The 25,488-nt window shown below is 49.9% G+C and overlaps 2 protein-coding genes across 2 annotated transcripts in view; one reads left to right on the plus strand and one right to left on the minus strand.

Moving 5' to 3' along the window:
- LOC119964294 (protocadherin-23-like) overlaps positions 1-25,488 on the plus strand; it is a 289,809-nt gene that overhangs the window by 143,448 nt on the left and 120,873 nt on the right. The gene's annotated exons all lie outside the window — the stretch shown is intronic.
- Positions 422-19,978, minus strand: LOC119964101 (40S ribosomal protein S15-like). Its single transcript, XM_038793407.1, is given in 4 exon segments — positions 422-678; positions 681-704; positions 707-857; positions 19,913-19,978. Coding segments are annotated over 4 exon segments (498 nt in total).

Genomic DNA, 25,488 nt, shown 5'->3' on the forward strand with positions numbered 1-25,488 from the left:
GCGCGTGAGGCAGCAGCGCGCCACAGTGCTGCCTTTGGGTTGGTGTAGGTTTGATAGGCCAAATGGCCTCCTTCTGCACTGTAGGGATTCTACTGATTCTGAGGGCAGAACGTAGCATAGGGGGCATGTATGGACATAGCTGGGGTGGAGTGATGAGGTGGCAACGATGGGTGTGATGATTGTTTGGAGGGTGAGAGGGTAAGACAGAGATAGATTGGTTCTTGATTAATAAGGGGATCAGGAGTTATTCGGAGAAGGCAGGAGAATTGGGCTGAGAAAATATCAGCCATGATTGAATGGCGGAGTAGATTCAATGGGCCGAGTGGCCTAATTCTGCTCCTATTTCTTATGGTCTTATGGCTGTGTCTTTGCGTTTTTGTTTTTACTGGGACAAAGTCCCATGACATTGAGGGTAAATGGTTTACTTCAGAGGGATGAACCTGGGGGAGTGAGTAGCAGCGGTACCAGGTCTGCCGTATTTGACAGGCTTGTAGGTGATGGAGAACTCGCCACGGTAATGGCCAATCATTTCAGGCTTGATTTCAACCTGATTAAAGGTATTGCCAATGTACACACCAGCCGTGCTGCCAACCATCTCTGGGAGGATAACCATATCCCGAAGGTGAGTTTTGACAACCTCTGGTTTCTCCATTGGTGGAGCTTCCTTTTTGGCCTTGTCCTCTTCAGGAGGGACTGCTGTTTGCAGCTCTGTTCACACGGGTGCGCTGGCAGGCACAATACAGCTGCATCAGCTGTTCATAGAACATATCCAGGAGTTGATCTAGGTCAACACCTCTGTAGTTAAATTTCCTGAAAGTCCTCCGCTTCTGCTCTACTTGGTCAGCCACCTTGAGCCGCTGTCACCGGAAAGGGCGAGGGGGACCTTTTCACCAGTCAACCTCCACACCCGACAGCCATCTGGCTGCCTCCAAACCTCCTCCCAGCTGAATGACTCCAGCAATGAACACCGCACCTTGACATTCACTTTCTCCTGAGGCAGGCATGCAGAATTGATCATTTTCCCAATGCCCCCCCCCCCCCCCCCCCCACCCACTCGAGTATGAAAATTCAGGCAAAAGTTTTTCTCCAAGTTTTACACAGTACATTTAACATCTGTGAAGAGAGAAAGTTTGGAGTCTGATGACATCATCAGAGCTGGAAAGAAATGGAAATAGGGTGAGATTTATACTGTGAGGGGTTTGGGAGGGTGGAGTATGGAGGCTGAATTGAGGACCAGCAATAGATGGAGGCCTGGGAGGGATTAACAAAAATGTCAGGGACAAAAAGTCAAAGGAATGTAAATGGTGGTAATCATGGCTAAGAAGGGTGCTGATAGTGGCATATGAAGAGATCAGAATGTGTCAATAGCAGAGCAGGGATAAATATTATGACAAAGGACCACATCGAACAAGGAACAGATGGCTCTGGTGGGGTGTGGTGGGGGGATGGTATATGGTGGTGAGGGAAAAACAGATTGATGGAAGGAATTAAAATAGATTGATAAAAATAAAAAAGGAGTGAACGTGACGACAGAGTTCACAGTCTTAAGTTGAATTCGCTGTTAAATCCAGAAGGCTGTAACGTGCCTAATTGGAAGATGAGGTGCTCCTCCTCCAGTTTGCGCTGGGCTTCACTGGAACGTTGCAACAGGCCAAGGACAGACATGTAGACATGAGAGCAGGATGGTGAGTTGAAATGGCGGTGACAGGAAGGCCTGGATTCTGCTTGAGGACCGACCGAGGGTGTTCCACAAAGCAGCCACCCAGTCTGCATTTTTAGTTGCTCCAATGTAGAGTAGAGCGCATTGGGAGCAGCGGATACAATCAATGAGATCGAAGGAGCTCCACCTTCTCTCCACACAAATGCAGTCAGACCGGCTGAGAATTTCCAGCATTTTCTGTTTTTGTTTAGATTTCAGCATCCGCAGTAATTTGCTTTTATCTTGGCATTTAACATCTGATTTGATTCTTTTCAGCTCTTCCCAATCCCACAGATGGAGCACTTGACCTACACATTAACTTCCATCCGCTAAAATTTAATGCAATGGTTTTTGTCACAAGTAATAATTTAAGTTAGAGAATTTATAGAATGTCTAAATAATAAAGGGCTGAAATGTTACTATACAAATATACACACACAGTTAATGAGATTTAATTAGTTATTCGATTCAGTTCTATGAGGATAATTTTTTTTATAAAATATTTTTATTGAAGGCATTTTCAGATATACAAACAGAATCAGAAGAACAACCAAACAATTCAATAAAAAACCAACACCCTCTCCCACCCTGCTCCCCTAACGCCAATCCCTCCTCACATCCCGCCTGCTCCATTTTAACCCCTTACCCCCTCCCCCACCACCCCCTCCCCTCTTCCCGCTTGCTGATCTCTCAAACCCCCTTAAAGAAATCAATAAACGGCTTGCACCTCCGGGTGAACTCATCTGCCGACCCCCTCAATGCGAACGTAACCTTCTCCAGCCGCGGTAATTCTGCCAGGTCATTCACCCACATTCCCACTTTCAGCGGCTCCAAGTCCTGCCACCTCTGGACTCGGGAACAAAATCCATCTCCGGGTTATCAGGGAGTCAAAGGCCAAAACATCACCTCTCTCATCCCCTGGACTTCCGGGTCTTCTGACCCTCCAAATATCCCCACCTCTGGACTTGGGGCCACCTCCACACCCAGCATCTCGGACATCACGTCCGAGAACCCCTGCCAGAACCACCTCAATCTTGGACACGCACAGAACATGTGGACGTGATTCACAGGAGCCCCCAGCGCACTGCCCGCACCTGTCCTCTACCCCCAAAAAGAACCTACTCATCCTCGCCACCATCATATGAGCCATACAATTACTTTAAACTGGGTGAGGTTTAGCTTTGCACAAGATGAGGACGTGTTCACCCTCCAGAGGGCCTCCACCCACGTCCCAGCCCCCACCTCCCCTCCCAGCTATTCTTTCCACTCACGCAAAATATCCCCCACCAGGGCTCCCTCCCACTCCCTCAACTTCTTATAGGCATCTGACGTCTCCCCTATTTCGTCCTTCAAAAGCACCCAGGAAAGGACGGCACTTCCCTTCTTGCAAAGTTCCAAAGCTGCAGGTACCTAAAGCCATTCCCCCTGGGCAACTCATACTCTTACTCCAGGATCTCCAACTTTATAAATCTTCCCCCATAAACAGATCGGCAAAGCACTCAATCCCTGTCCCGAAACCTTGTGTCTGCCCCGCCGATGAAAACCTATGGATATGATTCCGCTGTGGACCATGGAGTAAGTGGCCACACAGAAGGCAGCTCCTGCCCAAGGTTACAGAAAAGAGCTCTTTCTTAATCAATACGGGGTGGAATTTTGATGAAAAGGTGCAGGTGAATGTTGGAGGAGTACTTTCCCCCAGGAATAGTATGTCTCTTGGTTACCAGACCCGGCAGAAACAGTGAGAGATTTGGCTGGAGCTGCAGTAAAGACAAAAGCCTCTTCCAGCATGCAGGCTGGGGAAGGGCGAGCTTAAAGGCTTCAAGCTGACTTCAGGGCCTTTATTAAAGCTGAATTCTAGCAGCAGAGGGAATAACTGTGAAAAGATCTCGCCAAGGCCATTGAAAAAGCGGTGACGAGACTTCTGGTGGCGGCCATGGAGGTATAGGTCGTGCATTCGGCAGCTCCCATCTGGAACGGACTCTCAGACCTTTTTCAGGAGTTTAAATGGAATATTTGGGGCAGATTGGTGACGCGAACACTGCCAAAAGGATTCCCTCTCGGTTGTATGGACAGCTGACCAGGAGTGGCCGGGTGAAGCGTTTAAGTCCCAACAGACAGAGGCGTGCGGAGCGGGTGCTGAGGCACGGCATGGCGGCCGGTATAGACCAGGGTCCATGGGCGCAGTGGGCACAGGAGCAACAGGAGTTCCTTAGGAGCTGCTTTGCTGATCTTATAAAGGACATGCTGGCCCCGATGAAGGCATCAATAGACCAAATGATCGCAACTCAGGTGACACAAGGGAAAGCGATTAAGGAGACAGAGAAAAAGCTATCCGACCATGAGGACGAGGTGGTCGTATTGGCCCTTAAGGTGGAGGCGCAGGATGACCTCCACAAGAAGTGGCAGGAGAAGCTGGAGGTCCTAGAAAACAGGTCCAGGAGACAGAACTTGGGAATTGTGGGCCTCCCTGAAGGTGTGGAGGGGTCGGATGTGGGAACATTTGTGTCCAAGATGCTGGAGACGCTGATAGGAATGGGGACATTCCCTCGACAGAGCCCTCACAAGGAAGCCCAAGGCGAATGAACCGCCGATGGCCATGGTGGTGAGATTTCATCGCTTCTCGGACAAGGAACTTGTCTTGTGGTGGGCAAAAAATGAACGGAGCAGCAGGTGGGAGAACAGCGTGATACGCATCTACCAGGACCTGGGTGTGGAGCTGGCCAAGAGGTGTGCTGGATTCAACTGGGTGAAGGTGACCCTGTTCAGCAAGGGTGTGAAATTTGGGATGCTACACCCAGTGAGGCTATGGGTCACGTACAAGGAACGGCATCACTATTTTGAGACGCCAGACGAGGTGTGGTCATTCATTAAACAAGAAAAGCTGGACTCAAATTAAAAAACAGCTAAGCTTTGGTGGAATGCGGCAGTGGGGCTGGGTAACACGGTACCGTTTCTAATATAAGATTGTATACAATGTTGGGTGCGTGTAAGGGCTGTGGTGGTGGCTGGAGGGTGCAGTGTTTTCGGCAAAGTTGAGATACGGAGGGGGGAGTAGGCTCTGTACTTAGTGCGAATTTTCGTGAAGTTGGAGCCTTGGTTCAACAGGTGTCTCCTCACGGGGCAATGTTAGTGTCTTCTGTTTATTTTTCGTTTTGTATTACTATTTACTCACTAGGGCTGGAGAGGTAGTGTAATTGGTTTATTCATGTGGGAAGCGGGGTCCGGACAATGAAGCGACAGTCTGATCGGTGCCAGGGACGGGAGCTGCCAGGGACAGCATGGGTCAGCAGACTCTCGGGAGCATAGTGGGGGGTGAGCAAGTGCCCAGCTGGTGCCTGGTGGGGCGTTTTGGGTCGTGGGGCTGTTGGAGGGGGGGGGGGATGCTGCTTTGCTGACAGAGGAGGTATCACTTTTAGGGTACCAATTGAGGGTCGGGGGCGGCGGCTCCCTGTGGGGGTGCTCGAGGAAGCGAGGGGTGCGTGCTCAAGGTTGGCTGAGAAAGGGCGATGGCTGGTCCGGGGGGGGGGGGGGGGGGGGGGGGGGGGGGGGGGGGGGGGGGGGGGGGGGAGGGGAGGGGGAGGGGGGGTAGCCCCCCGTCCAGGCTGATCACGTGCAATGTGAGGGGTTTGAATGGGCCGGTCAGAAGAACGCGGTTGTTTCCGCATCTAAAAGGGTTAAAGGCAGACGTAGCAATGCTTCAGGAGACACATTTAAAGCTCGCAGATCACACGAGATTGAGAAAGGGATGGGTAGGCCAGGTGTTCCATTCAGGGCTGGATTCGAAGACCAGGGGCAGTAGCAATTCTGATCCGTAAGGGTGTAGCATTCGAGGCTGGGAGAATTGTGGCAGAAGAGGGGGCAGGTATATAATGGTGTGTGGTAAGTGGGAGGGGGTAGTGTTTGTGAACGTCTATGCTCCGAATTGGGATGATGTGGAATTTATGAGACACAGGCTAGGCAAAATCCCGGACTTAGAGTCACACAACCTGATCATGGGGAGAGACTTTAATACAGTAATTGTCCCCGAGCTGGACCGGTCGAAGTCCAGGACAAGGAAGCGACCGTCAGTGGCTAAGGAACTGAAGGGTTTAATGGAGCAGATGGGGGGGGGGGGGGGACCCGCGCGGCCGAGAGCGCGGCCGAGAGCGAAGGAGTTCTCTTTTTTCTCCCACGTTCATAAGGTTTATTCCCGCACAGACTTCTTTGTCTTGAGCAGGGTGTTAATCCCAAAGGTTGCGGGGACAGAATACTCAGCAATCACAGTCTCGGACCATGCCCTGCACTGGGTGGACCTGCGGCTTAGTGAGGAGAGAGGGCAGTGCCCACTCTGGAGACTGGGGGCGGGATTCTCCGACCCCACGCAGGGTCCGAGAATTGGCGGGAAGCGGCGTTATTTCCGCTCCCGCAGGTTTTCGAATTCTCCTGCCGGTAAAAAACCGGCGTTGTGCAAATCCCGTCGCCAGCCTGTGAAAACAGCTGGCGCCGGCGGGATTTCATTTTATTTGCACTGACCTGAAATCTCCGGCCCGGATGGGCCGAAGTCCCGCCGACGTGGCCACGGGTCACGTCGGCGAAAATCACAGTTGATTTAAAACGGCGTCAACCATTGATGATGGTTGACGCCGTTCAGTGTCGGGGGTGGGTTGCGGCCATCGGGGGGTTGCGGCCATCGGGGGAGTGGGTTGCGGCCATCGGGGGAGTGGGTTGCGGCCATCGGGGGGTTGCGGCCATCGGGGGAGTGGGTTGCGGCCATCGGGGGAGTGGGTTGCGGCCATCGGGGGAGTGGGTTGCGGCCATCGGGGGGTTGCGGCCATCGGGGGGGTGGGTTGCGGCCATCGGGGGGTTGCGGCCATCGGGGGAGTGGGTTGCGGCCATCGGGGGGTTGCGGCCATCGGGGGGTTGCGGCCATCGGGGGAGTGGGTTGCGGCCATCGGGGGGTTGCGGCCATCGGGGGAGTGGGTTGCGGCCATCGGGGGAGTGGGTTGCGGCCATCGGGGGGTTGCGGCCATCGGGGGGGTGGGTTGCGGCCATCGGGGGGTTGCGGCCATCGGGGGGGTGGGTTGCGGCATCGGGGGGGTTTGGGGGCAGCGGCGGGCAGAGGGGGGGGGGGCGACGGATGCCCGGGGCCAACGCACCGTCGCCCCCCCCTCTGAACGCCGCTGCCCCCTACCCTAACCACCCCCCCCCTCACCACCCCTACCTCCCTCCAACGCCCCTACCCCCCTCCCCACCACCCCTACCCCCCTCCAACGCCGCCCCCCATCTCTCGCAACGCCGCAACCCCCCCCCCCTCAACGCCGCAACCCCCCCCCTCAACGCCGGGTTCCCCCCCCCCTCAACGCCGCAACCCCCCACCCTCAACGCCGCAACCCCCCACCCTCAACGCCGCAACCCACACCCCGTCCCCCTCCCTCTGAAGGCCGGTACCCACACCCCCCCCTCTCTCCTCCTCCCCCCCTTCCTTCCTCCTCCCCCCCTTCCTTCCTCCGTTAGTGGGGGGGGGGGGGGGTGCGGTGTTAGTGGGGGGTGGGTGCGGCGTTGGAGTGGGGTAGGGGTGGTGAAGGGGGTAGGGGTGGTGAGGGGAGGGGGTTAGGGTAGGGGGCAGCGGCGTACAGAGGGGGGGGGCGACGGTGCGTTGGCCCCGGGCATCCGTCGCCCCCCCCTCTCTGCCCGCCGCTGCCCCCAAACGCCGGAACACACCCCCCCCCCCAAATGCCGGAACACACCCCCCCCAAATGCCGGAACACACCCCCCCCTCCAAATGCCGGAACACACCCCCCCCCCCAAAATGCCGGAACACACCCCCCCCCAAATGCCGGAACACACACCCCCCCCCCCAAAATGCCGGAACACACACACCCCCCCCCCCAAAATGCCGGAACACACACCCCCCCCCCCCCCCCCCCAAATGCCGGAACACACACCCCCCCCCCCAAATGCCGGAACACACACCCCCCCCCCCAAATGCCGGAACACACACACACCCCCCCCCCCCAAAATGCCGGAACACACACACACACACACACCCCCCAAATGCCGGAACACACACACACACACCCCCCCCAAAATGCCGGGTCTGTCTCTCTCCTTATCCTCCAAAAAACGCCGGGTCTCACCACTTCCGCAGCTGGTGAAACTGACGCGTATCGCGTCAGTCAGCTGCTAGCCCCTCCGGGAACGGAGAATAGCGGCCTTAAAGAAGGCCCCGACGCCGGAGTGATTAACACCGATTTTTTTCGCAGGCAACCCGCGTTACGAAGGGCTACGGAGAATCCCGCCCTGGATGTGGGGCTGCTGGCGGAAGAAGAAGTTTGCGGGCGGATTAACAGGAACATCCAGGATTACCTGGAAACAAACAATACGGGTGAGGTAGCAGCGGCAATGGTCTGGGAGGCTCTGAAGGCAGTTGTCAGAGGGAAACTCATCTCAATTCGATCCCATAGGGAAAAGAGAGAAAGAGCAGAGAGGGAAAGACTGGTGGAGGAGATACTCCGAGTGGACAGGAGATATGCGGAGGTCCCCGAGGTGGGGCTACTGAGGGAGCGGCGGAGTCTGCAGGTGGAGTTTGAACTGCTGGCTACAGGGAAAGCAGTAGCACAGCTGAGGAAGGCAAGGGGGGCAGTCTAGTGAGTACGGGGAGAAAGTGAGTAGAATGCTGGCACACCAACTGCGAAAGCGGGAGGTGGCCAGGGAAATCGGGGGAGTAAAGAATAAGGAGGGTAACGCGGTCTTGGATCCGGGGGGGTGAACGGAGTCTTTAAGGAATTCTATAGTAAACTATGTGAGTCGGAGCCCCCGACAGGAGCGGAAGGGATGAGGCAATTTTTGGACCAGTTGAGGTTTCCAAAGGTGGAAGAGGACCTGTGGAGGGACTGAGGGCCCCGATTGAATTGGAGGAGATTGTCAAGGGCATAGAGGGCATGCAATAGGGTAAAGCCCCGAGGACGAAAGGTTACCAGGTAGAATTCTGTCAGAGATTTTCGGAAATATTGAGCCCACTCCTGATGAGGACCTTCAATGAGGCTAGAGAGAAAGGATCCCTCCCCCCAACAATGTCACAGGCTTTGATCTCACTCATTCTTAAACGAGGGAAGGATCCGGAACATTGCGGGTCATACAGGACGATTCCACTTTTAAACGTGGATGTCAAATCGCTCGCTAAGATTCTGGCCACAAGAATTGAGGATTGCGTCCCAGGGGTGATGGAGGAAGACCAGACTGGGTTTGTTAAAGGCAGACAACTCAATACCAATGTCCGGAAACTTTTGAATATTATTATGATGCCCTCAGAGGGAGGGGAGGCAGAGGTGGTAACAGCGATGGACGCAGAGAAAGCCTTTGACCGGGTGGAGTGGGAGTATCTGTGGGAAACGCTGGGGAGGTTGGTGGGGGCTTTATTGGCTGTGTGAAATTGCTGTACCAGGCACCTGTAGCAAGTGTATGTACAAACCAGCTGAGGTCGGGGTACTTCGAGCTTCACCGGGGAACGAGGCAGGGTGTCCCCTCTCCCCATTACTATTTCCCCCCGCCATAGAACCAGTAGCTATGGCGCTGAGAGCCTTGAGGAACTGGCGGGGACTCGTTCGGCGGGGGGGGGGGGGGGGGGGGGGGGGCATGGGGTCTCGCTATACGCGGACAATTTGCTCCTGTACATTTCGGACCCTGTGGAGGGGATTGGGGTGGTTCTGCGGATCCTGAGGGATTTTGGTAGTTTTTTAGGGTACAAACTGAACATGGGAAAGAGCGAATTATTTGTGATCCAGGCCAAGGGACAGGAGGAGAGACTGAAAGAACTGCCGCTCAGGGTGGTAGAGAAAAGTTTTTGTTACCTGGTTATACAGGTGGCCAGGAAATGGGATGCCCTGCACAGGCGCAACCTGACCCGGTTGGTGGAGCAAATGGCAGGGGACTTTAAAAGGTGGGACATGCTCCCGCTGTCACTGGCAGGGAGGGTGCAGACCACGAAAATGACTGTCCACCCCAGATTTTTGTTTGTCTTTCAGTGCCTCCCCATCTTAAACCCTAAGGCCTTTTTTAAGCGGGTGAGTAGGATCATTACGGGCTTTGTGTGGGCGAATAAGACTCCGCGCGTAAGGAGATCACTGTTGGAGTGCAGTCGGAAGGGGGGGGTGGGTTGGCGCTGCTGAACTTTCGCAACTACTACTGGGCGGCCAATATAGCTATGATTAGGAAGTGGACAATGGGGGGAGGGGCTGGGGATCGGCGTGGGAGCAGCTGGAGGCGGCGTCATCTAAAGGTAGCAGTCTGGGAACTTTGATAACGGCTCCTTTGCCGTTCTTGCCAACCCGTTACTCCACAAGTCCGGTGGTGGTAGCGACACTGCGGATCTGGGGACAGTGCAGGAGGTACAAGAAGGTGGAGGGTGCGTTGGTCTGGACCCCGATATGCAACAACCACAGGTTTGTCCCGGGTAGGATAGATGGTGGGTTCCAGAGCTGGCAGAGGGCAGGCATCAGAAGGATGGGAGATCTGTTCATAGACGGAAGCTTTCCCAGTTTGAAGGCACTGGAGCACAAATTTAATCTTCCACCAGGAAACGCCTTTAAATATCTGCAAGTACGAGCCTTCCTGAAAAAACCCCACCTCTTTAATTCCCCCCCCCCACCCCCATCTGCTCCACCGATGGAGCCAGGTTCAACCTGTGCAACAGTGCCCAGCTCCACACCACCTGGGTACCCAAATATCTAAAACTTGCCCACGTCACCTGATACGGCAACTCCCCTATTCTCCTTTCCTGCCCTCTAGTCTCAATGGGAACACTTTGCTTTTTCCCATGTATCCTGAGAAGCGGCCAAACAGCCCCAGGATCCCCATGATACCTCCAATGTTGCCCACCAGGTCTGAAATATACAGTGACAGATCGTTCATATACAATGAGATCCTATGCTCGTGCACGGCCTGCTCAATCCCTCTATGGCCCCTCGATGCCCTATGCGCCATTGGCAACGGCTCTATCGCCAAGGCGACGTACCTGTAAAGATAATTTCTGAGTGGCACAAATTACTACCAGATGGGCAGCACGGTAGCATGGTGGTTAGCATAAATGCTTCACAGCTCCAGGGTCCCAGGTTCAGTTCCCGGCTGGGTCACTGTCTGTGCGGAGTCTGCACGTCCTCCCCGTGTGTGCGTGGGTTTCCTCCGGGTGCTCCGGTTTCCTCCCACAGTCCAAAGATGTGCAGGTTAGGTGGATTGGCCATGCTAAATTGCCCGTAGTGTCCTAAAAGAAAGGTTAAGGGGAGGGGTTGGGTTACGGGTATAGGGTGGATACGTGAGTTTGAATAGGGTGATCATTGCTCGGCACAACATTGAGGGCCGAAGGGCCTGTTCTGTGCTGTACTGTTCTATGTTCTATGTTCTATGCCCACATTGATGGGTTAACAGAATGAATTGGCTCCCAATACAGTTGCGTCTTTGCGTTACTTTGCGTCTGTCTTCACAGTGGAAGACATGAGTAATATTCCAAAAATTATAGAGGGTCAGGGGGCTGAATTGAGTATGGTTGCCATTACAAAAGAGATGGTGCTAAAAAAGCTAAAAGGTCTTAAAATTGACAAATCTCCTGGCCCCGATGGGCTACACCCTCGAGTTCTGAGAGAGGTGGCTGAAGAAATAGCGGAAGCGTTGGTTGAGATCTTTCAAAAATCACTGGAGTCAGGGAAAATCCCGGACGATTGGAAGATCGCTGTTGTAACCCCCTTGTTCAAGAAAGGATCAAGACAAAAGATGGAAAATTATAGGCCAATTAGCCTAACCTCGGTTGTTGGTAAAATTCTAGAATCGATCGTTAAGGATGAGATTTCTAAATTCTTGGAAGAGCAGGGTCGGATTAGAACAAGTCAACATGGATTTAGTAAGGGGAGGTCGTGCCTGACGAACCTGTTAGAATTCTTTGAGGAGGTGACAAGTAGGTTAGACCAGGGAAACCCAGTGGATGTGGTCTATCTGGATTTCCAAAAGGCCTTTGATAAGTTGCCACACAGGAGGCTGCTGAGTAAGGTGAGGGCCCATGGTGTTCGAGGTGAGCTACTGGCATGGGTTGAGGATTGGCTGTCTGACAGAAGGCAGAGAGTTGGGATAAAAGGTTCTTTTTCAGAATGGCAGCCGGTGACCAGCGGTGTCCCACAGGGTTCAGTGTTGGGGCCACAGCTGTTCACCATATATATTAATGATCTGGATGAAGGGACTGGGGGCATTCTAGCGAAGTTTGCCGATGATACGAAGTTAGGTGGTCAGGCAGGTAGTGCTGAGGAAGTGGGGAGGCTGCAGAAGGATCTAGACAGTTTGGGAGAGTGGTGCAGGAAATGGCTGATGCAATTCAACGTGAGAAAATGTGAGGTCTTGCACTTTGGAAAAAAGAATCCAAGCATAGACTACTTTCTAAACGGTGAGAAAATTCATAATGCCAAAGTACAAAGGGATCTGGGAGTGCTAGTCGAGGATTCCCTAAAGGTAAACATGCAGGTTGAATCTGTGATTAAGAAAGCGAATGCAATGTTGTCATTTATCTCAAGAGGGTTGGAATATAAAAGCAGCGATGTGCTACTGAGCCTTTATAAGGCTCTGGTTAGGCCCCATTTGGAGTACTGTGTCCAGTTTTGGGCCCCACATCTCAGGAAGGACATACTGGCACTGGAGCGTGTCCAGCGGAGATTCACACGGATGATCCTTGGAATGGCAGGTCTAACATATGATGAACGGCTGAGGATCCTGGGATTGTATTCATTGGAGTTTAGAAGGTTAAGGGGAGATCTAATAGAAACTTACAAGATAATACATGGCTTAGAAAGGGTGGACGCAAAGAAACTGTTTCCGTTAGGCGAGGAGACGAGGACCCGTGGGCACAGCCTTAGAATTAGAGGGGGTAAATTCAGAACAGAAATGCGGAGACATTTCTTCAGCCAGAGAGTGGTGGGCCTGTGGAATTCATTGCCGCGGAGTGCAGTGGAGGCCGGGACGCTAAATGGCTTCAAGGCAGAGATAGATAAATTCTTGATGTCGCGAGGAATTAAGGGCTACGGGGAGAATGCTGGTAGGTGGAGTTGAAATGCCCATCAGCCATGATTGAATGGCGGAGTGGACTCGATGGGCCGAATGGCCTTACTTCCACTCCTATGTCTTATGGTCTTATGGTCTTAATATAATTACAACAAGATGGCTGCAGAAGACAGAAGCATTTAACAATGAGCAACTGGAGACATTACTTTTTTGAAAATTCTGCAACTTCTTTCATTTTTTTACTTTTGCTTCATTACAAGTAAAGAGCGACTTTGTGGTATCATAAATGTTATAATTTGTTGTCAGGGATTCGTGTCTTTCCGGCCACACAGGCCATAACATTCACAGGTTTGATACGTGCCCTTTGCAAGACAGTCGAGGAGGGTTTTACTGACCACTCCGTGACGTGTTTTTCAACGGTGGAGGTGGACAGCCAGCTGCATTTACCGACCCCACCATTGTTAATGGGATTTCCCGGTGACAACACCCCTCATCACTGGGAAACCTGTGCGCCTGGCGCGTGCAACTGGAATATCTGCTGGCGTAAGCAGCCGGTAAATCCAGCCTCCACCTTAACCAAGGCAGCATGACATTAGGGGTGGGATTTACTGGCTGTTCACACCAACGATGTAACACCCCACACAAATGGGCATTACCAAGTGAGGACACCCTGTTATAGGGTGACTGGGGGGGCCCTGGTCTTCAGGCCCCTCCACACCCCTGTCAGGACCCCCAACCTTTTCCCTCCAACCTTCCAGAAGCCCCTTCTTATCTGCTGTTATGCAGCACGGTGGCACAGTGGTTAGCACTGCTGCCTCACGGCGCCAAGGACCTGGTTCAATCCCGGCCCTGGACCACTGTCCGTATGGTGTTTGCACATTCTTCCAGTGTCTACGTGGGTCTCACCCCCACAACCCAAAAATATGTGCAGGGTAGATGAATTGGCCATGCTAAATTGCCCCATAATTGAAAAAAGGAATTGGAAACTTTAAATACTTTGTTTAAAAATCCTTACCTGGTGTTCTGACTGACCGACCACCCACAGGGTGTCTGAACCTACATTGTATCAGATTTTTTTGTATTGTGGAGTGATAGAATAAACCTTGTTTTATCCTGTTTATCTAGCTACGTGTGGAACCCTTGCCTTTGGTCACAACAACTGCCATGCACGCCCCCCACCTTCAAACCCCCCTCTACGCTCCTTTCATGGGCATAGCCTCTTTCAGGCCCCGATCCTTGGAAGTGCCACCTTGGCACCTGGGCACCCTTGCCCTAGCACCTGGTAGTATTCCTACTGGCTTGGCTATACCACCCGGGCATGAGTGGCAGTGCCAAGATAGAAGCCTTGCAGTGCCAAGGTGCCTGCATTCCAGAGGGAGGGTCAGGGTGGCACCCAGCCCTACCTCTGACCACCCAGCAACCTCCAATGGCCTGGGAGAGTTCCCGGGTGCCGTTCTGTGTTTGTGTGGACCTTTACTGAACGGTGCCCGGCTGCGGTAGATTCCGGGAGGCTGGTAGATACTGGGTAAGCAGACTTCAGTAGGTTTAAGGCCACTTGGTCCTGCCCTTTGTCTCCGGGTTCCTGATCCTGATGCCTCGCGGGACTTGGGTAGATCCCATGAGGCATTATGCTGTCGGGAAACGCACGGGAGGCTTCACACGGGATCTACCGGTCACAACACACTCTCGTTGGGCGTGGTGTGGCCAGTAGATCGTGCCCCAACTCTTTCTCCCTCCATAGATGCTGCCAAACCGCCTGGGCCTTTCCAGCACTTCCTGTTTTTATTTCATATCTCAAACATTTGCAGCTTTTGCTTTTCTCAGAGGCAATCGAAGTTGGGAGGGAACCTTTGTGAGTGTGCATTTCAGGCACCATTAGCTGCTGTGAGGTTTTGCACTCCTATTTTTAATGGAATTACTTACTTTGAGCCTTGAAACCCTCCAACACTCAGTCTGCTTGCTGTGCTGGGTACTATGTAATAATCACGACCCCCCCCCCCCCCCCCCCCCCCCCCCCCAGCACACAATTTGCCGACGGGAATGTGTTTCACATTGGCAGCTCACCGGATTCATTAAAATGAGGCCTGACTTCCAAAATGATCAGCTGTCATGTTGAATTCATCAAGTGGGCCAGTCGCACATCACATCCAATTAACACTCCGTACAAATCACAATGAAGCATTTGTTCCTCAGGCATGGAACATGGTCCATCACATCAATAGAGAATGAATGTACGCTGCTTGAATGTACTATCAAATAATTACCACTGAAAGATCCTCATTCGCAATGGTTGTTCTTGCTTGGAATCAATTGAGCCAATTCTATTTTGCTCCATTGCAAAATGTGATTGTGTCTATCTATTTTTAAAATATACTTTCACGGGATATGGGCACTGTTGGTCAGTCAACATTTATTACCAATCCTTAATTGCCCTTCTTGAACCACTGCAGCCCCTATTGTGCAGGTACACCTATTGTGCAGTTAGGGAGGGAGTTCCAAGATTTTGACTCAGCGACAGTGAAGGAACGGTGATATATTTCAGGATGGTTAGTGGCTTGGAGGTGAACTTGCATCTCTTGCACTTGTCCTTCTGGATGGCAGCAGTGGTGGATTTGGGAGGTGCTGCTGAAGGATCCTCTAGTGCATCTTGTAGATGGTACACACTGTTGTTGCAGTACATTGGTGGTAAGGGAGTGAATGTTTGTGGAAGTGATGTGAGTCAAGTGGGCTTCTTTATCTTGGATTGTGTCGAGCTTTCTTGAGTGTTGTTGAAGCTGGACTCATCCAGGCAAGTGCAGAGTTTACCATCACACTCCTGAATGTGTCTTGTGGACAGGTTTTGGGGAGTCAGTTAAGTTTCTTAAAATTAACTTTGGAGAACCCAATTAATTTTTTCCAATTAAGGGGTAATTTAGCGTGGCCAATCCCCCTCTCCTGCATATCTTTGGGTTGTGGGGGTGAGACCCACCCAGCACGGGAAGAATGTGCAAACTCTACATGGACAGTGACCCGGGGCCTGGATCATACCCGGGTCCTCGGCGCCGCGAGGCAGCAGCAGTGCTAACCACTGCCCCACCGTGCTGCCCCTGGAGTTGAGTTACTCGTTCAGAATTCGCAGACTCTGATCTGCTCCTTTAGCTAGAGTATTTATCTGGCAAGTCCAGTCCAGTTTCTGGTCAATGTTAACACCAAGAGGTTTACAGTGGGGTGTCCAGTGATGGGAATGTGACTGATAGTCAAGGTGTAATTCATAGAATTCCTACAGTGCAGAAGAGGACATTTAGCCCATCAAATCCGCACCGACCTTCCGAAAGAACAGCAACAACCCACCCCCATCCCCACAACACCGTAGTCTAACCTACACAAGTTAGGACACTGAGGGGCAATGTTTGACATGGCAAATCCATCTAACCTGTGTATCTTTTGGACTGTGGGAGGAAACCAGAGCATCCAGGTCCCTCGTGCTGTAAGGCTACAGTGCTAACCATTGTGCCACCATGCCACCCTTGTTGGATTCTCTGTTGTTGGAGATGGTTATTGCCTGATACTTGTGTGGTGTGAATGTTACTTGCCAATTGTTGGTCCAAGCCTGGATATTGTTTTTGCTACATTTGGACATGGACTGCTTCAGTCTCTGATGAGTCATGAATATTGCTTTAGCAGGGAAGAGATGGTCGAGTGAGGGGACCATGGTTAACAAGAGAGGTTGAATGTCTTGTTAAGAGGAAGAAGGAGACTTATGAAAGGCTGAAGAAACAAGGTTCAGACAGGGCGCTGGAGGGATACAAGATAGCCAGGAGGGAACTGAAGAAAGGGATTAGGAAAGCTAAGAGAGGGCAAGAAAAATCTTTGGCAGGTAGGATCAAGGAAAACCCCAAGGCCTTTTACACATATGTGAGAAATATGAGAATGACTAGAGCGAGGGTAGGTCCGATCAAGGACAGTAGCGGCGGATTGTGTATTGAGTCTGAAGAGATAGGAGAGGTCTTGAACAAGTATTTTTCTTCAGTATTTACAAACGAGAGGGGCCATATTGTTGGAGCGGACAGTGTGAAACAGACTGATAAGCTCGAGGAGATACTTGTCAGGAAGGAAGATGTGTTGCGTGTTTTGAAAAACATGAGGATAGACAAGTCCCCCGGACCTGACGGGACATATCCAAGGATTCTATGGGAAGCAAGAAATGAAATTGCAGAGCCGTTGGCAATGATCTTTTCATCCTCGCTGTCAACAGGGGTGGTACCAGAGGATTGGAGAGTGGTGAATGTCGTGCCCCTGTTCAAAAAAGGGAATAGGGATAACCCTGGGAATTACAGGCCAGTTAGTCTTACATCGGTGGTAGGCAAAGTAATGGAAAGGGTACTGAGGGACAGGATTTCTGAGCATCTGGAAAGACACTGCTTGATTAGGGATAGTCAGCACGGACTTGTGAGGGGTAGGTCTTGCCTTACAATTCTTATTGACTTCTTTGAGGAGGTGACCAAGCATGTGGATGAAGGTAAAGCAGTGGATGTAGTGTACATGGATTTTAGTAAGGCATTTGATAAGGTTCCCCATTGTAGGCTTGTGCAGAAAGTAAGGAGGCATGGGATAGTGGGGAATTTGGCCAGTTGGATAACAAACTGGCTAACCGATAGAAGACAGAGAGTGGTGGTGGATGGCAAATATTCAGCCTGGAGCCCAGTTATCAGTGGCGTACCGCAGGGATCAGTTCTGGGTCCTCTGCTGTTTGTGATTTTCATTAACGACTTGAATGAGGGAGTTGAAGGGTGAGTCAGTAAATTTGCAGATGATACAAAGATTGGTGGAGTTGTGGATAGTGAGGAGGGCTGTTGTCGGCTTCAAATAGACATAGATAGGATGCAGAGCTGGGCTGAGAAGTGGCAGATGGAGTTTAACCCTGACAAGTGTGAGGTTGTCCATTTTGGAAGGACAAATATGAATGCGGAATACAGGGTTAACGGTAGGGTTCTTGGCAATGTGGAGGAGCAGAGAGATCTTGGAGTGTATGTACATAGATCTTTGAAAGTTGCCACTCAAGTGGATAGAGCTGTGAAGAAGGCCTATGGTGTGCTAGCGTTCATTAGCAGAGGGATTGAATTTACGAGCCGTGAGGTGATGATGCAGCTGTACAAAACCTTGGTCAGGCCACATTTGGAGTACTGTGTGCAGTTCTGGTCGCCTCATTTTAGCAAGGATGTGGAAGCTTTGGAAAAGGTGCAAAGGAGATTTACCAGGATGTTGCCTGGAATGGAGAGTAGGTCATACGAGGAAAGGGTGAGGGTGCTAGGCCTTTTCTCATTAGAACAGAGAAGGATGAGGGGCGACTTGATAGAGGTTTATAAGATGATCAGGGGAATAGATAGAGTAGACAGTCAGAGACTTTTTTCCCCGGGTGGAATACACCATTACAAGGGGATATAAATTTAAGATAAATGGTGGAAGATATAGAGGGGATGTCAGAGGTAGGTTCTTTACCCAGAGAGTAGTGGGGTCATGGAATGCACTGCCTGTGGAAGTAGTTGAGTCGGATACGTTAGGGACCTTCAAGCGGCTATTGGATAGGTACATGGATTAGGGTAGAATAATGGAGTGTAGATTAACTTCTTCTTAAGGGCAGCACGGTAGTTCGATTTTGACTTGGGTCACTGTCTGTGTGGAGTCTGCACATCCTCCCCGTGTGTGCGTGGGTTTCCTCCGGGTGCTCCGGTTACCTCCCACAGTCCAAAGATGTGCAGGTTGAGTGGATTGGCCATGAAAAATTGCCCTTAGTGTCCAAAATTCTATGATTAACCTAGGACAAAAGTTTGGCACAACATCGTGGGCCGAAGGGCCTGTTCTGTGCTGTATTTCTCTATCTCTATCTATCTATCTATTGCTGAAAATTATGTAATCATCAGCAAACATTCTCACATCTGACCAGATGATGGAATGAAAATAATTGATGAAGTAGCTAAAGGTATTTGGGCCGAGGACATTACTCGAAGTAATTCCTCCAGTGATGTTTTAGAACTGGGATGGTTGGTTGCCAATCACCACAACCGTGCACAGCACAGCTGCACAGTGGTTAGCATAGTTGCTTCACAGCTCCAGGGTCCCAGGTTCAATTCCTGGCTTGGTCACTGTCTGTGCTGAGTCCACACGTTCACCCGTGTAAGTGTGGCTTCCCTCCGGGTGCTCCGGTTTCCTCCCACAGTCCAAAGATATGCAGGTTAGGTGGATTGGCCATGACAAATTTCCCTTAGTGTCCAAAATGGTTGGGTGGGGTCACTGGCATAGGGTGGAGGCTTGGGTTTAAGTGGGGTGCTCTTTCCAAGGGCTGGTGTAGACTCGATAGGCCGAATGGCCTCCTTCTACACTGTAAATTTTATGATTCTATGAACCATCTTCCTTTGTGCCAGGAATAACTCCAACCAGTAGAAGGTTTTCCACTGATTCCGATAACTCCAGTTTTACGAGGTCAAACCTTGATGCCACACTCGGTCAAGTGCTGCATCGGTAGCAGGGGTAGTCACTCTCAGCTCACCTGTGGAATCGATCTGTTTGTTTATTTCTGAACCAATTCTGTAATGAGGCGAGGAGCTGAGTGACACTGGCAGAACCCAAACTGAGCATCAATGTGAAGCAAGTGCCTCCTGATTGCACTGTTGATGATCCCTTTATCACAGTACTGATGATCGAAAAAAGACTGATAGTGCTGTAATTGGCCGGGTTGGATTGTCCTGTTTCTTGTGTACAGGCTATACCTGGGCAATTTTCCACATTCCGAGTAAATCCCAGTGTGGCAGCGTGGCTCAGGGCACGGAAAGATCTGGAGCACAGGTCTTCAGTACGATCGCCGGAATATTGTCAAGGCCCATTGCCTTTGCAGCATCTAATGCCTTCAGCCATGACTTGATATCACATGGAGTGAATCCAATAGGCTGAAGACTGGCATCTGTGATGCGAGGGATCTCTGGATGAGACGGAGATAGATTATCCACTCGATACTTCTGCCTGAAGATTGTTGTGAATGCTTCAGACTTATCTTTTGCATTGATACACTGGGCTGTTGCATCAGGAATATGGGGATATTTGTGGAGCCTCCTCCTCCAGTGAATTGTTTAATTGTCCATTACGGTTCATGACTGGATGTGGCAGTACTGCAGAATTTAGACCTGATCCATTGGTGTGGAATCACTTTGCCCTGTCTATTACTTGCTCATTGTGCTGTTTGGCATGCAAGTCATCGTGTGTTGTAGCTTCCCCAGGTTGACACCTCATTTTTAGGTATGCCTGGTGTTGCTCCTGACATGCTTTCCAGCATTCTTCATTAAACCAGGGTTGAATTGCCTTGTCATTTAAAGCACAGTGGTGGCCGCCATTCTCGATTGAAATGCCGGTAGCGGCCATTGGGTATTTCTCCTGTGATCAGGATCACCGTGAGAATGCTGAAACAGATTGCTTCGTGACCCTCCCGACACCCGACCATGACCCATCTGTGGGTCATAAGCTGCACTTTGAAAAACCCTGGCCCAGAGGAACTGTTGCAGGATAAAGCCACGATAGTAAAGTCGCCTGAGGATAAATTAATTTTACCAGCTCCATAAATATTATGCCCGAAACTATTACTAAGCAGCAAAACAGTTTGTTTCTTATCTTTGTGGCTTTTGTGTTTTAACGTTACATGTAAAAACAACTGTTTAAAGTAATCTATGGCACATGTGGCACATTTGTTGCTCTTACTCAGTCTGTTCGGTGTAATGAACTGTGAAAGATAATCTGGTTAATTCGTCAACAGATTAGATGGAGAGGAATGCATTACCAAATTCACAAGATTGTAAACACAACAATATTCTGTCAGTTTAGCAGAAGCTCTTATGAATGAGGGTAATTGTAGAGAGATACTCTTCTGTCCTGCCATCCAGATTAATTAAAATGATGAAAAGAATGTCGTAATTTTGCACCTTACATTTCCTACCACTGACTGAGGAATTATAGATGGATAGAAAAGTAATTTTTAAAACTCTGCACATTGAGGCCCAGATTTTCACTCTTGTGTTGGGTGCACAGAGACAGGAGAATTTGTGGCTCCATAAATCCAACATTTAAAAACGGCTGCCAAGGTGGCGGACATTTGGTATAAGATGGCAGGTTACAATAAGAGTCAGGGTGGATGACCCAGGAAGGTGTGAGGAGGCTGCCGTGTACAGAGGTGGGCTGGGCAGAAGGCCAACTGCGGGGTGCCGGCACTAGGTCCAAAAATAAAAGATTGAAACATAAAACATTCATCGAGCCCTCACCCCCAACATTGTCTCAACTTCCCATGCCCCACCCATGCTAACTGTTGTGACTTCATGCCCTGTGCTCACACCCATGACCCCTCACATCCTCTATGCCAGCCTATGCCCTTGTACCCAAACTCTGTGGTCCCTTATGCTCTCCATAGCAATTTATGCCCCTCCAGCCACTCCTCATGGCCCTTTGTAGCCCCATGATGACCTAGTGTCGACACATGCCTATCCACCACCAGCCTTTTCCCTTACATCTTCCATGTCATCTCACCTAGTATTTGCCATGGATGGACCTCAAGGTCCATGCAGAGATGAGATTAAAGGAAGTTCCATCAAATAGATTTTGAAGTGTTTACTGTAGACTTCAACATAACGAAAAGACACTCTCATTCATAAAAATCCGTTGACTACATTTACATTCATTCAGCTACTTAAAGCCTTATAAGAATAAATATTTAATTAAAGTGAATGATCCCTTATAACAGCAAGCATTGTACTTCATAGTCCCACATCAAAGAGTCTTTAACCCCTTGCAAGTGTCAGTCAAACTGTGAAATAGCAGGAACCCTAGGTGGTAATGGATGGTTGTTGAATCAGTCATGCAGCACCAATCTAATAATGCAAATGTTCAGCCTTATATCAACAAACAGAACAAAATAGCAAGAAATTAATTTTCTTTTTAACACTCCAGATGTTATTTTCAAAGATTCATAGGACATGCTTTTAAAAGTCTTGACAGCTCCCTTTGACAGGGCCCTTCTCCAGGTGCTTCTGACACTTTTGAAAGGCCCCTTTAACAGTTGATTTTCACAGTTCCCTGAAGCTGGATAGTAATATGTTTACACACATTTTATGGACATACATGCCTACTTTTAACACATCTAAAGACATCTGACCTATGCTAAAAGGCACCTAACCTCCAGCAAACATGTCCCAGAACCAAATGCAAATCTATACCTTACCTCGTCAAAGGGATATGTTGATCACTGAAGGCAGAAGGGCAGGTTAATAAGGTGGTGAAAAAGACATATGGTACACTTGCCCTTATCAATCGTGGGATAGATTACAAAAGCAAGGAAGTCATGTTGGAGTTATATAGAACATTGATGAGCCCACAGCTGGAGTAATGTGTGCAGTTCTGGTTGACACATTATAAGAAGGATGTGATTGCACTGGGTTGGGTTATGAAGAGTGATTGCATAGGCTTGGGTTGTTTCCGCTGGAGCAGAGAAGACTGAGGGGGCGACCTGATTGAAGTGTACAAGATTATGAGGGGCATGGACAGAGGTTGGATAAGGAACAGCTGTTCCCCTTAGTTGAAGGGTCGATTACGAGGGGACACAAGTTCAAGGTGAGGGGTGGGAGGTTCAGGGTGGATTTGAGGGTGGTAACGGTCTGGAAAGCACTGACTGGGAGGGTGCTAGAGGCGGGTTGCCTCACATCCTTTAAAAAGTACCTGGATGTGTTCTTGACATGTCTTAACATTTGAGGCTATGGGCCAAGAGCTGGCAAATGGGATTAGGATTGGCAGATTAGGTGCCTTTTATGTGGTGGTGTGGACCCGATGGGCCGAAGAGCCTTTTATGCACTATATTTTTCTGTGATTCTGATTCTGTAACTATCCTAATGAACACACCAAGTTCAGAACTGTTCTTATCTGGACTAATCTGCACACACTGCAAGGCTATCAAAATCCCACTTCAATGGCGGCTGCTGAGGATTTAAATGGTTAACTGCCTCCATAAACCATTCATGCACAAAACGTGACTGCTCTCAATCCCCCATACCCTGTGAAAATGGAGAGTCCCACTTTGGGGCCCATGTCTACTGATTTTCGAGCAATTCCATTATTTTTACCATGAAAAAGAGCCTCTTCATCATGGCAAAAATCTGGGCCTGAGGTTGCTATAATTAAATGCATTTTACAGATTAGTCACTGTGGCATTGAAATAATCGTTGATGATATTAAGAAACAAATGCTTAACCCTTTTGCACGCCATTATGTTAATTAACACAGATGTGATTTTAAATATGTTAATCTCTTTGAAATGGAAAAGTAAGGAATGTCATGCCAAAAAAATATGCATTTTCCCTCTCATATTAGTAAATACTTGCATAAATATATAATTTATTTCACAAGCATTTAATACATATTTTATTCATGAATTCTTTAGTAACGAGAAATAGTAGCAAATAATTTTTTTTGATATTTTATTTGCATGGGTCTATTGTGAGATTTGCTATTTATACCTCTTATAAGCAAATGAACAATAGTTCGGACAAAACTATTTGTTTGTATGTTGTTTCTGAAAGTGAGCTCCCATATCAGACTTTGACAATTTCTTCAAATGCTGTGCATAGTACAATTTGATATAGTGCTCAAGTGGGGTAAATTTATTTGGTATGAGGCAGACAATCGATTGATTTTTATTGGGAAAGGTTATCAAAGAGGAAGGAGCAAATACGGGTTGCTACAATTGAGGTACAACTCAGCCAGACGACTGTGTCAGAACAGACTCGAAGAACTGAATGGCCTACTGTTATCGACTAGATTCCAATGTGTATATGAAAAGCTGTTCACCCGCTGGAGCTGAATTGCTTGTGGTTTACATTGGCGCTAGAAGTTGCAGCCACAAGCCATTCACTCCCCCCCTGCCATGCACATTTTAGCATGACAAGGATCACAAGAGTTTGCTTTCCAAATCCCGCTCTCGGTTCTCCATTTCTCCATTTTGAGTAGGCGACTATGCTAAAATATAGGGATACCACCCCCCCCCCCCCAATCCTCCTACCATGGCAATTGCTGCGTCACCCCATCTCCCCAAAGTATGCATGCAAATGGTGACCTGATTCCCCCTTTCCATCAGACCTCAAACAGGGCCCCATCAGACCACCCCAACAGACCTCCCACCAGATCAGAAGACTCCCCTGTATCAGAGGCACCCCATAACAGCGAACCCTCCAAATCAGAGACCCCCCCCTCCAGAGGGCCCCACATCAGCGACCTCACACCAGAGGCCACCTGCACATCAGAGACCACCCATAACAGAGAACCCCCCATATCAGCGACCATCATTTTTGGCCCTGAAACACGTACAATCTTATTCAGATTACCCTGAAAGCGCAGGGTATCTCAAAACTTTGAGCAACAGGTGAAGCTAGCTGTTTCACTCTACTGCTATGCAGTAGCAAAACCAATGGTATTCACCAGTAACAGAATAGTGCCATCAAACCAAAAAGACATTCTACCCATCACATAAAGGACTAATGTGGCATATGAATTTCACTGCCAGTGTGATGCTTGGTATGTAGGCCGTATATCCCAACGGCCAAAGTATCCCAAAGTAGATTGTATCAAACTGCATGCTCCAGCAGCTGTTTGCAATGGGTACATTTGTGTGTACTGGAATCCTCATGTATTAATACAGAAGGTCCTCTTCTTTGCAGACAGAAAGAACATGTACACACAATGTGCCTGTTGCAGCTAAGCAAAATAAATGGCAGCCATTCTCTGGTTCATTTCCCACGGCAGTGCCTTCACCAATCAGAATCAAGCTTACGGGTTTCAATTTCAAACAATGTTTGACAGTTATCTGAAGGGTACAATTAATGGATAAAATCTCCATGGCAATGCCGCTGCCAACCAGAGAGCCAGCAAATCCACATTCTCTTCTCATACAGTATAAATTGTCGTTTCCCTAGGTATTCTTGTGAACGGTCCTGATGAGTGCAAGTTGAAAAGATTCAATGGGCACAATTCAATGGAAAGCAACCTATGTCCAGTTTTGGGTGCATTTAGTGGGGTTTTCTTGGTGCTGCAGTACTAAGAAACACCCCGCTATTCAACTTCGCTTTGCCATTTTTTAGGCCTCGGAAAGTTTCTCTCCACCGAAGCTGCACTTGAGTTATTTCCTGCTGCCCCCCCCCCCCCCCCCCCCAGCAAAAAAGGCTCCTCGCAAATTTGTGCGCCATTTTGTGCTTTCTCAATTTTACCCTCCCCCTTTTAGCCCCAACGCTCTAACCTCTTGGAGGCCCCCGATAACACCCCATCAACCCTCTTCCACCTGGTAAGGCTCTCCGGGCCCAACCCCTTGCAGTGCCAACCTGTCACCTGGGCATCCTGGCACTAGCACCCTGGCAGTGTCCTTTCGAGCCTGCCAGTGCACCAGTACCCTGGCACCAGGGTGCCAATCTGGCAGTGCCAAGGTGCCCTTGTGCCAAACGGCATGCCAGGGTGCCGCCCTGCCCGTCCCCGCCCACTAGGGGGCTTTAGTGACTTGGGAGACCCTGCAGATGCCACTTAAGACTGGTCCATGTTTGTGGAAACCTAAATGTACTCGTACTTGGTGAGGTCCCCCAGGCGTGGGCGGTAGGTCCCTAATGGCTCATTTAAATATGCAGATCTCGATCATGCCCAGTGAGGACGAGATCCCGATTGCGACGTCTCGTGATATTCCGTTAAATTTCTCAAGGCTTTTTGAGCATCGTAAATCTGGCAAG

The sequence above is a fragment of the Scyliorhinus canicula genome, chromosome 4 (assembly GCF_902713615.1).
Source record: "Scyliorhinus canicula chromosome 4, sScyCan1.1, whole genome shotgun sequence".
In the NCBI taxonomy this organism is placed as follows: Eukaryota; Metazoa; Chordata; class Chondrichthyes; order Carcharhiniformes; family Scyliorhinidae; genus Scyliorhinus; species Scyliorhinus canicula.